Genomic DNA, 13,065 nt, shown 5'->3' on the forward strand with positions numbered 1-13,065 from the left:
AACGCAATAATTTACAAACTCTTCAACTACAACCCTAATTATATTTAAAAACATTTTAGAAGGCCTCACGAAATACTTTAATGTAAATGTAAATGTGAAGGGATGTGTGTAATGTGGTGATTGACAATATTCACCACATGGGTTGGGGTATTGTTCCGCACGGACATTTTAGTTAACCGGACTTCCTGTTGATGTGAAATCCGGAAAAAAAAAATCAAAATAAAATAATACTTTATTCCGAGTTTGCTTGCTTTTCTCTTTGGAGGTCATAACATAACATATCTGCCGTAGGTTGCTATTTATAGAGCCCTGATGAGAAGACTTCTCGACAAACTGGAAGAACTGCCGCCGAAACTGAATATGTGACGTGGATCATAAATATATCAGCAATTAAACAACATCTTCAATTTCTCTTCACAATATAAGTCTCCTTGCAGTATCAATACTAATTCGGCTGACTTTTATATTTGATCCAATGATTGGTATATTGGTATATTTACACCATAACGGTGCAAAGCTGATAGAAAGGGACACCTGGTGGTTAAAGCACGTTATTGAAATGTATTATTTTTATTTAGATATTAATAGGAGACACAGACAGACAAACTAATAAGGCTTTATTTAAACATTAAATAATACTTTAGGTTAAGGTCTTATTTTGAATAAGAAAAAAGGTTTGGGGGTATACATATTAACCCTTTGGAGTCGACCGTCACGCCGGGGTGATCAGATCACATGACCTGTTCAAGCCGGTGCCGCATAAAAACAACAGTCCGGACAACATTGCCGTGTGTTTCTGTCGAAAGTACTGGCTTGAAACTATATCCCAGTCTTTGATTCATGCAAAAAGACCCAGTAAACACGGAGATACGATGATATAAAGTTAATACATTTCAAAACTATGAAAAATGGAAGCACATATTTGAATATCTTCGCCATATTTGATCATTTTACGAAACGGAAAATACTGGAAACTGTAGATCCTGCTCAACAGGATGTATATATGTATTTCTGTCGAAAGTACTGGCTTGAAACTATATGCCAGTCTTTGTTTCATGCAAAAAGACCCAATAAACACGGACATACGATGATATAAAGTTAATACTACTATTTCAAAAGTATGAATAATGGAAGCACATATTTTAATATCTTCGCCGTATTTGATCATTTTACGAAACGGAAAATACTGGAAACTGTAGATTCTGCTCAACAGGATGCATTTACCAGGGAGGGGGTGAGGTAACCAGGTAAACAGAGTGATACGAAACGAGACGAAGAGGGACGGCGGGAACCGAAGAGAGACGGCGGGAAATGGAGAGAGACGAAGATATACGAAGACAGGCGGCGGGAGACGAAGAGAGAGAAGAGAGACGGCGGGAGATTGCGATTGAAGTAAAGTGACAGACAAACATTGAGAATTTAGATATAGTTAGATAGATTTAGAGTTTTGAAGACTCAACTATGATGAAGAGAACTCTGAACGTGAGTCAAGCTTTAAGCTTGTTTTTTGACATGGAGGAGGAGGAGCCTGTGATGTTGCCCTCTGTGTCGTAGTTGACAGAAACTGCTTTGAAGCGTGGCACAGATAAAGACAGAAAAAACAGATTTTTTACATAATGTGTATATATATATATTTGTATTATATTTATAATAACACTTTTGCCTTATCAGAATGAAATCATATGTACATTATTTAAGCTTTTAAATGTTTTGTTGACAGTGCCTACTGTGTCACTGTTGACAGAACTTGAGAAATGAGGAAAAAAAGCCTATGGATACACCTGTTATTTGTTCATAAAATTTGTATATAGGTTCATGCTACCTAAATCAAACGTTCACATTATCATAGTGACATCCCATGTATATATTTTCAGCTTTCAAATGGTTTCGTTGTGTATGTTTGTGTTACCTATATGAAAAATAATATCATTTTCAAAATCTGTTTTTACGTTTTTTTGTGATTTTGGGTCCAAAATGTCCATATAGTATCTCAAAATGACAGAAATAACTATCAGGTTATATAGGTGAGGTTGTCCTTAAAAAAAAGATACCAAACATTGACATGCCAAACATTTCTTAATGGGGTTTAGTAAGACAAATCAAAAGTATGCGAAAACGGCCAAATTAGCCCTGGACTCCAAAGGGTTAAGCCTGACAAAGTACTAATATATTGCTTTCCTGCCATGTTAACTACTGTATGTTTAAGCACTTATTTTACCTGATATTATACATATGTATTATACTCTTATAAGATGTATGTAGATAGTATAAGAAATGTGCAGAATACGACAGTTTAATGGTGGAGGTACACATATTGATAGATGTCTTGTAATGCACTGTTGAGGAACCTGCGACCCAAGGTATTGAACAATCAATAAATAAAGAACACAGAATTGTTGAATATAAAACACAGAATTTGTGTGATTATACTAAATGATTTACAAATAAACATCACTGCATATTTAACTGTTACACATGCTGATGTAACGCAAATGTTTCCAACTTGGGATCAATAAAGTATATCTTATCTTAAGCTGATCGATGGCTACTGCCATATTTGCAAAATGTGCCTCTGAACCTTGACAAGTGCATGTTTCAGGCTCATCAATGAACAACAGGAGGGGTCACACACATAAGACCAGCTGGTAAATAAAGCTCTTCTGACCTTAGCTGGCATGTGGGTATATATATTAATGCTGCCCATTATGGGCACAAGCAATTTTCACCCATTTATTAATTATATGTTTTAAATGTGAGTGTTTCCTATCCCCTAAACCTCCAGGGATGTACACAGTTTAATACTGGCAACTTCTTATTATGGGAAATACGAAAACGTCTTTTAAAACTACAATTCAAAGTAGAGACGTGCCATAGAGAACATGTTGCGAAACACACAATAGCCTGGTAGTTCTGGGGACGGCAACAAAAGTCCTACATTATTCAATTAAAATAAAGAAGTAAAAACAATAAGTGTGGATTGATATTGAGTAAGAAAAAGGTTGATAAACGCTGTGTGAATGGATCTGCGGAGAGCATTTTGCCGCGATCCCAACTCGTCTATTACCAACGTTCAGGGAGCTCTATGCAAGTCAATGGGACGCCCTGCCCGTTGAAAACTGACTCTCAAGGGGTACCCTGTCCGTAATAGAGTGACGGGGAGGGGCCCTGACCGACCGTCAACATGTAACGGGTTGGGAGTGAGAACGTGTTGGGGGGAGAGGCTGCACCTGGAGACAATCAGAGGGAGAGAGAGAGAGACACACACACCAGCACCCACTATGGTACGTAGCAGTGACATTGATGTGCCATCCGACCTCTGCAGCTCATCCAGAATGCAGCGGCTCGTCTGGTCTTCAACCTTCCAAAATATTCCCACGCCGCTCCTCCGCTCCCTTCACTGGCTTCCAGTAACTGCTAGAATCCACTGGCACTAGCGTACCATGCTGCGAATGGATCTGGCCCTTCCTACATCCAGGACATGGTTAAACTGTACACTCCAGCACGTGCACTTCGCTCTGCATCAGCCAAACGACTCGCTGCACCCTCGCTGCGAGGGGGACCCAAGTTCCCATCAGCAAAAACACGTGGGTTTGCTATCCTGGCTCCAAAATGGTGGAATGAGCTCCCCATTGACATCAGGACAGCAGATAGCTTACACACCTTCCAGACTGAAAACTCATCTCTTTCGACTCCACCTCGAGGATAGAACTACTAACAAAGCACTTATATACTAATAAAGGACTGGCTTACCTAAAGCCAGTTGAGTAGCACTTGACATGTTTTTGCTCTATGAAGCCTGATGTACTTATATGATTCTGTTTTCTTCAAGTTTGTATTTTGTTGGTCGAACGCACTTATTGTAAGTCGCTTTGGATAAAAGCTAAATGCAATGTGATGTAATGATTTATTGATTGATGATATTTTATTGGTATTTGTATTTTCTATGCATAGCTAAGGTTATTCATTTCATGTCAAACAATATTCTTATCTTATGTCAAAAACAGTGTGTTTGCATCGGCCCCCTTAAACAGTTCAGACACCATGATCCCTTTCTTGAGCTCGGCCAGTCGTGTCTTAAAAAACCTGTAACTTTACAAAATTGCAAAAACGTTCACAAAACTGAGACTGTACATCATGACACTCAACAGCTGTGCAGCTAATGATGAAGTCCCTATCAGCGCCAACCCAAAAACAGAGGGAAGTATTTATAGAACAAAACCAGGGTTGCGGTTGAATTTCCCTAAAGATTGGGAACTACCGTACAGTATGTCTTTTTCAGCCACTTTTCCTTAACAGTGAAATATCATGATGTGAAGAAGAACTCATCAGGACGCCCGCAGTGTTAAGAGGATCTAACTGGCCTTACCGACATGTCGGGCAACATTATTATGATGTGATTATTTACAGTAATGAGCGTTCTCCTATGGGGTTAACGTATAGAGTGCCGCAGTGACGCGTCCTAAAACCCGGAAGTAAGTTAGCATTTTACCACTTCCGGTTCCTTCGACAAAAAGCAATCAATTTCTCCATAGGATTTTGAAGAATAGCTGGAAATAAGGTCTGTGGTTGAGACACATTGAAGAGACAGATCACGTTTTGTTCAGCCGGATAATATCCACATGTCTACCCTACTTTTATAATTTTAGTTTTAGGCACTCAAACTCTATTGCTCGAAGATCAAAGCATTATGACTTAACTTCCTAAGGTTACAGCATAGGATTGAAAATGCTTAATAAACACTGAAACATGATCTGCATTTGTCAGTCTTGTTTGTTTTCGTAAATGTCCGAATGGTGCATCACTTTAAATGTTGCAGCAGGGATTGATTGTGGAACAGGCCTTATCTCTTTTCCTTTTATATAAGGTGGTCAAGTGTATCCTATGCTTAGAGACATTTTAAAGAGGCATTGAAGTTCCTTTCCTTACTATCTAGAGAAATATTTAATTCATAAATCATATATCAAGTATATAATGGGAAAGTGTCAACACGATGAGCTCTGAACCTGTTGTTAGGGACCAGATACCTGTTGTTAGGGACCAGATGCTGAAAATACATCGGAAAGTGTAATTAATCAGCTTCCAACCTCTTTAACACTGACACAAATCTTACACGTATTAAAACAACACTTATTTTATAATGAACAAATAAAAGAGAGTCTGTTGTAATCAGATTTGTCCACCTGGTCATGTTGTCCTATTTAGATGCGCCTGCACACTAAGACAGCATGTGTATCCAAACCGCCTCTGCAATGTGTGTGGGGTTGAATATGATAACCCACGAGGCAGCTCTCTTCCCCTCGCTGCCAGAGGTCGCTCCCTGTTACCGGGCCAAGCTCTAATAGCTTCCTATTGATCTGCTGAGTCGATGAGTGCCTCGAAACACTTGTTCCTATCTGCTCTGTTAACACCTCCCTGGGCTGTGACAGCAGGACACTGAACACCAAAGGCAGAGGAGCAGCGTGAAGGAATCATTCACAAACACCAGAGCAGGGGAGGACACCCTAGGGAGGATAGGCACACTCTGGATAAGGTGACGATTGGAGTGGAAGTTGAAATGTACACTCCTGCAGACTGCTAACAGGCAGATTCTTCTGGACGCTCAGAGCAGTCAACATGTTTGAAATGTCTCAGTTTACAGTTTGAAATCAGTTTAAAGTGTGATCATGGTTTAACCAGTCAAAGTCACTTTAGATGTCCCAATTTGGGATTAATAAAGTATATATATATATATATCTATCTATCTATCTTGAAGATAATGCCCAACCACCATATAAAGTGGTGGCCAAAACAAACAACATTAAGATCATTTAGTTTTTCCGAGCCTAGCATCTAGATACTGTATGTGTTGAGTCTTGTGACTGCATCTTGCACAGATTACGGTGACGCAATCTGTCCCTGACACACTAACAAGCCGAGAACAATCCCAGCGCCGCTGACTCCTTCCAGAGACAAACAGTGCAATGCAACCCGAGCAGTTCCTCAGTCTCTCCCGGCTAACCCCTGAGCTCTGTGTGTTGCTGCAGGTAAATGACCGGCTGGACAGGTACTGCTGTGGCTTTAAACCCGACCCAACAGACCTCTGTGTGGAGAACCTGCTCTACACCAAGTGTGGCAACACCAAGGAACTGCTGCTGGTTCACATCCTGGTATGTCTTACACACAATACTGATCATATTTCAACTCCACATTAAGAGAGAGAGAACTGGTGTCACTAACTGTTCAAATGTATTATGTTCCAATTACAAATTACCTGTACAAATGTAATCAGTAACTTAATCATACTATAAAAGTCACAATATAAGAGTAATGTCAACTGGTTACTTTCCATTTCTTTTAGTATACCTCAATATCAAATACAATGCAAATAAATACAAGAGAAAATAAATATAAATACGATGTGTGTTATCTAAGACAACAGAACAATGTGACCATAGAAAAGAAGAAACCAAGATATTTAGGATCAAATTAGTTTTCTGCTCAGTGTTTTTTCATTTCAGGCAGAAGTCCTGCATGAGGCATGCAGGTGTAAGTCAATATTGGCTCAGTTTCCAAAAGGCTAGGCCAGAGTCAGAATGAGTATTTAGTATTCCAGTGTGGGGTGGAAATGTGGCAGCAGGTTGAGAAGTTCCACACCTGAGAGAGGAACCATCGGAGGAACAGTTTCACTGCACGACCAAACATACACCAACAATGAAACACACCACAGTTTAAAGAATCAGAAATGAAATCTGAGCTGACAGAAAATGCTCCGTTTTAGTTTAATACACACAGTTAAAGGTGGGGTAGGTAAGAATGCAGAAACCAGCTCGAGTGCGCTAGAATTAAAAAAAAAATCTGCCCCTTCCTTCAGACTTCCTTACAGAGCCCCTCCTCCAACACACACGAACGCACACATGACCAATGAGGGCACGAGATACGTTTGTGCACGAGATGGAAGGCTGACAGGCAGGTAGGCCATCCAGTTACTTTAGCCGGGCCGGGTTTTTACAGTACTACGGCTTCCACAGATGAAATATTTGTATATATTTATTGTCAAAACATTTAATGTATTCATTGCTATTGGGATGTTAAGAGCATTCCATGGAATATAACAACAAGTGTTTCTGAAGTGAATTACCTACCCTACCTTTAAGCACACTATTTTATGAACATATAGGTTCACCTACTGAATCAAAAACAGAACAAATGAAGCAAAGAAAGTGAAAACCATAAAGCAGATTCAGGCAGTAGGCGTATAGATTCACACTTACGGTACGTCCACACAGCAGCTTTTCAAAAATCTTGAAAATCTTGGAGCTGGGCGTGTCTGACAGCTTGGGGATTTTTTGCGAGCAATATATATATTTATAAAACGGACAAGTCAAATCAAGCAATCTGATTGGTTCTTACCACGGGTAGAATTGTAAGTTACTTTTCACAACAAGTCAGTATCCCTCCGCGTCTGAGAAAAACAGTATACCGTTGGGCTGAAAAGCAAACTGCAGGCAGTTTGCTTGTCGACCCTCCGCTTCGCGAACCACGCCCCTTAGCTGTGATATAATGAGCAGATACCACGGCCTGTCGTGAGCTATTGCTTAAATAAACTCCCCAAACAGGCGAAAACCTACCAGTTTCCCCCACTGTCTCTGCCACCTCGCTCCATGCCTGGTTCCTCCGGTTTGTATCCCGTTAATAGTCTGGTCGTAAAGAACCGGGTGATTTGCTACCGTAATTTCTCGTTTGGAATATGAGGAAATGAACTGCGGTCTGGTTCTCCCTGCATACACGCGGTTTGATTGGCTAGCGCTTCTACTGTCAGATTTGCATAAACGTGTTTGATTGGCTGACGCTTCCAGCTCAGCTTCAAAAGTTGAACATTGCTCAACTTTTGAATCCTGGAAATCCTGGACATCCTGGAAATCTTCACTTCGCTCCCCCACAATGCAGTTCGGCGAAAAGCGAGGCAAAGTGACGTCATCCCCATTCAAAGTCAATGGGCAGAGAAGCGTTGGAAGCGTTGGAAGATTCTTCTGAAGCTGCTGTGTGGACGTACCGTTAGAGTATCAGCCTACAGAACAGTACCGACCTTGCCCTGACCCTGACACTGAAGCAGCGAAATGGAATTCAGCCAACATACATATTTTTATTGTATGTTATTCAGTGTTAAATGTTATGTAAAAAGGTCTTCCTTAGAAAAGGCATGAATGGCCTCATTCATCTAAACTAGGGATGCAACGATTAAATGACTAAACTCCCATGATGTAATAAAGATAGAACAAGTACATAAAAGATGAATAATTATTACAAAAATTGCAAAAACATAGCCTAATCCACATTTTTGAGGAGCGCTTATGTTTCCTCTGTGTGTGTGGTGTGCTGTGTGTGTGTGTGTGTGTGTGTGTGTGTGTGTGTGTGTGTGTGTGTGTGTGTGTGTGTGTGTGTGTGTGTGTGTGTGTGTGTGTGGTGTGTGCCCGTGCGTGTGTGTTCAGGTGAGGAGGGCTGATCCCTCCAGACTGGTGTTCATAGACAACGCAGGCAGACCGCAGCAGTCCGCCAACAACCTGAACTTCAGGCTGGTCGAGGGCATTGATGAGTGAGTACAAATGATAGGCTATCATGTTTAAAATAGGGGGGGGGGAGACATTTATTGCTTAATTCAATCATGCAGGCTCAATACGCTACACCACACAGACGTCAGAAACTCTTCTGGGCTCACCGCAGGCACAGAGAAACACTGATGTAAGGAAATGTTTCACGATTGCGCCGTAATTAGATTTAAAGTCCTTGCAAAGACTCGAATTATGTAACTTATTTGTGTATCAGCGAGAGTTGACGTTTTTCAACTTGAGCGAGAAATGAGTGTGACGCTGCTTGAGTTGGAATGGCTCCTGTCATCACTGACGTCCTTACGTTGGTTCCTGACAAAGCACGAAATGTAGACCTTTCGCATATCCCCATCATGATGTAGTTATTTTGTTATCCTCTCAATCTGTTTATTACATTTAAATCACAGACAAATCTGTTCAAATTGGGTTCATAGGGCTTTGGTATTCGTTGATTCATGATCCATGATTCAGTGAATATTAATTTACTTTAATGATATTATACTGGACACATGGTCTTCCTTAAAACACAGTTGAAGCGGCAGTCATCCATGTTAGGGAAATAATTGTCCTAGACTCCTAGATATGACGTGCATGACCAATCCTGACGTCTGTTTCTCCTTTAAGGAGAGAGGCTGCTTCAGCCATAATGTTGTTGTTCCCATTCTATGTCCGGGCAACCCTAGGTCACAGATGGTTTATTGTTGTGGGTACACTGACACTTCCTTCTCGGTGTTTGTGGACTCCAAGGTGTGAAATCTTCGAGGCCATAAGTGTCAGACGCAAGTAACTCAGTGTTCCCAACTGTTTGGGCTATCTTCTCAAATATGTTGATTACTCTCTGCGAAACCAGTTAAATGGGCTGACGAGAGAGAGGCGCTCCAGAATTGACGTGGCAACTCTACCGTGCAGTCCGATCGTGGCTGCTGTGACTTGTGATGTGAATCCTCCGGCCGAAACTCCAAATAAACCCTCAGTGTTTGACATCGAAGCTCCTGCTCTTCCCGTGTCTCTTTCGGCTACACAGAAGTTTCCCCCACAATCCAGGCACGGTTCCTGGAGAGGCAATGAAATTCACCGAAATGTGTGTGAGCAAACCAATGCTAGTTTTAAGATGTATCTGGAATTTCTAAAAATGTGCTCCAATACCATTTTACAGCCTCTAGACTCGAGGATTCGAATCTATAACTCATCAAACATAATGCTGTGTTTGTTGTCAGGTTTCCAGAGAATGCCGTGTCGGTGTTGCAGTCAGGCTGTCTGGAGAGTCTTCTGCTGCGCTCCCTGTACACAGACAGGGAGTTCTGGGACAGCCAGGGTGGTGCCAGCGGCCTCAGGACTCTCATCCACACTGTGGAGCAGAGAGGGAAGATCCTCCTCCAGCACATCAGAGACAAGAAGCTACACGTCAACAGAGATCTGTGACCGGCTGAGCCAACAACTGAAACACACCATGCTGGTTGATAAGCTGATTTTAAAGATGACATTTTAATCAAATAAAGATCATACTGCAGCAAAATAGGTTTTGAGTGACAGAAGCCTAAAAAATGGTAATGGGTCAGCCAATCAAAGAGCTCAGCAGACACTCAATTGCGGCTTTCACACCAGCGCTTTTCAGTTTCTAGCTCCGAGCGGGAGCTTTTCTGGTTCAGCTCCGGTTTCCCTTTTCAGCTCCCGCTCTGTGCACACCGCCCACTGGCGCCCCAGAGCTGCCCTTGCTGCGTCATGACGTCACCGTTTACATCGCTGATTTGCTCCCCAACGGCAGCCATTACGGCGCTCACAACAACAACAACTGCGTCGGGTCGATGATCGTGTTGCTTTTAATCACACGAAGCCAGAATAAATTGAATAACGACTTCTCCAACCTTATACTTTTCTCCAGAGTGCCGTGGTTCATTGTTTATTAATGTGTTTCTGCAGCATTTACCGACCGCTGCAGTGCTGCTCTTCCACGGGAGTTTATTCTCCCGTTAGCTCCCGGTTAGCTCACACTGCAGCGGCCGCTCTAAAGTATTCACTGTCCGACTCACACAAGCAGCTGATGCATATCCCCAGTTCTCCTTAGCCTAAGTGAATGTGTGTCAGTCTGAATTGACACTGTTTGGTATCACAACGCTGTTATGAAAGTTTCTCTGGTATAAAACGGGTGATGTTGGCATAGCAACCGAAGCTAAACTGACTACTTGCATCCGATAGCTGCAATAATACAAAACAACACGTCTGCCTCTCTCCACAATGATCGATAACAGCGAACGGATGGTCAAAGTAAGGCACAAATAAACAGAATCACACGAAGCCTGGTTAGTGTTGCCTGACTTTATAAAGTGTGTTTATAAGCACACTGCTTGTAGGCAGGCATGACAGTCGACCCATGTTCAGGGGAGGTGGGTTTAGTTTCCTGCACGCCTCGACGTAAGAGAGACGTAAGCGACGTCGCCTCTTAGCTCCAAAGCTCTTGCCTCTGGACCGACAATTTTTTGGAGCTGGAAATGAAGCGGATTCCGGAGCTAAGAGCCGGCGCCGCTGCGGTGTGAACAGGAAAACCCGGCGCTTTTCAGGCTCTAGCTCCGAGCCGGAGCTGAAAAGGCGCTGGTGTGAAAGGGGCAAATGTAACGCAATGACAACCTCAGGGTGCATGGACCAATCTATCAAAGTCTACTTAAATCACGAGTCATCCGGTTAACAGTCAAATGTGACCTTCAGAGGTATTTAAATATTTGCTAAAAAGCTACGATATTCAGTGTACATGTATTGACAGCAAAGCTAGCAGGGGCACCAAGACACAATGTAAGAGTTAGCTGTTTGCCCTTATGGGTTAGCTGTTAGCCGTTTAAAGTTACCAGTTAGCTGTTACCTGTAAACTGTAATCTGTTACCAGTTAGCTTTTAGCCGTTACCAGTTAGCTGTGGTCTGTAAACTGTAATCTGTTACCAGTTAGCTTTTAGCCGTTACCAGTTAGCTGTGGTCTGTAAACTGTAATCTGTTACCAGTTAGCTTTTAGCCGTTACCAGTTAGCTGTGGTCTGTAAACTGTAATCTGTTACCAATTAGCTTTTAGCCGTTACCAGTTAGCTGTTACCTGTAAACTGTAATCTGTTACCAGTTAGCTTTTAGCCGTTACCAGTTAGCTGTTACCTGTAAACTGTAATCTGTTACCAGTTAGCTTTTAGCCGTTACCAGTTAGCTGTAAGCTACAGCTCCCACATTGTTGGATTTGTTGGGCTTTTATTTTTTGGTCAGGCTAATGTCACCTTGACCCTTATGGTAATTACTGTTTATGCAAATATGTTTAAAATTACATTAATTCTTTGAATATTTGCAAAGAATTCTCAGTCGACAGTGAGTTTACGACCGGTTAAAGCACAGACAGAAGACATATTTTGGGTAGAGTTTATGTTTTTCTATTTCTTATGCTGGTAATATTGGGTTATGAAAAAGATATCTGGCTGCTCACATTAACAGTTAAGTCATGAATAATGTAGATGTTTATCAGATTCATATTTTCTATAAGCTACGTCATTATCAAGGAAAACAATTTTCACTACAGCTTGCAATCATCCGCAGTCATTATTACAGTATAGTCAAAGGGGTTTTTATAATAACTGATAAAGTTTATTAAGTTGAACACATCTCTTTGTTCCATTGGAGGAGTTTTAAAAAAAAGTTTGAGTGAAATGACAAAGCAACCGTCCTGCTGCAGAAGTGATTGATTTGTTGTGTCTGTTTTTGTGAGATAAGTGTTTCTGTTTTTATTAGAGGGATTACAAATATCTGCCAGCCAATAGTTTCCGGACTGGATTCAGGAAGCTTTTTGATGTAAATGGACTGAAGTATGTAAACATATATTTTAATTGTAAGTACCTGTCCATGCAAATTGCTGAATAGCACAGCAGTGAAGCAAAAGATAAAGGAGTTGAATAAAGCTGATGTTTACCGTCTGAATGACACATTTCTTAAGCTTAATATTTTTGGGGTATTTGAGTCTTCTAAAAATATGTCACTTGAAGCTTTACCCGCTCTGAATTAAAATTCCAGTTAAACTGCATGGCTCCCTCTTTGATCAGAGAATAAATGGTTCAAATGTGAGCTCCTGTCTTTATTCCACCCCATATGTCTCACATTAAATGCCCTTTGTATATGTGGTAAACCACTAAAAGTGCTTCAGAGACGAATGCAACAAAATGGGAAAAAAGGTTTGTGAAAAAGATGAGACAATACTAAATAACAAAGACAGATGGATCGGCTAACATGACACATAAAGCTGAACCTCAAAAACGAAAACATTCACATAAAAGTCACACACAGACTAACCCTTGATCCTCAGACACGATGTAAGACTCAGGACATTTCAGAGCATTGGCCAAGCGTTAGAGAAAAGAAAACTCCTTTGTCCAAAACAAACCTATTAAGTATTTACGATTGTTAAAAATGTCTTTTATCCTCCTGGGACCCAGCCCATTGAAAATGTCCACTGTAGTGGA

The 13,065-nt window shown here is 41.3% G+C and overlaps 1 protein-coding gene across 1 annotated transcript in view; it reads left to right on the forward strand.

Moving 5' to 3' along the window:
- gask1a (golgi associated kinase 1A) overlaps positions 1-12,627 on the forward strand; it is a 33,665-nt gene extending 21,038 nt beyond the window's left edge. The window contains exons 4-6 of the mRNA XM_071206126.1: positions 6,024-6,146; positions 8,469-8,572; positions 9,803-12,627. Coding sequence (XP_071062227.1) covers positions 6,024-6,146; positions 8,469-8,572; positions 9,803-10,007 — 432 coding nt within the window. The 3' untranslated portion in view covers positions 10,008-12,627. The remainder of the gene's footprint in view (positions 1-6,023; positions 6,147-8,468; positions 8,573-9,802) is intronic.
- Positions 12,628-13,065: the final 438 nt, after the last annotated feature.

The sequence above is a fragment of the Pseudochaenichthys georgianus genome, chromosome 16 (genome assembly GCF_902827115.2).
Source record: "Pseudochaenichthys georgianus chromosome 16, fPseGeo1.2, whole genome shotgun sequence".
Classification (NCBI taxonomy): Eukaryota; Metazoa; Chordata; class Actinopteri; order Perciformes; family Channichthyidae; genus Pseudochaenichthys; species Pseudochaenichthys georgianus.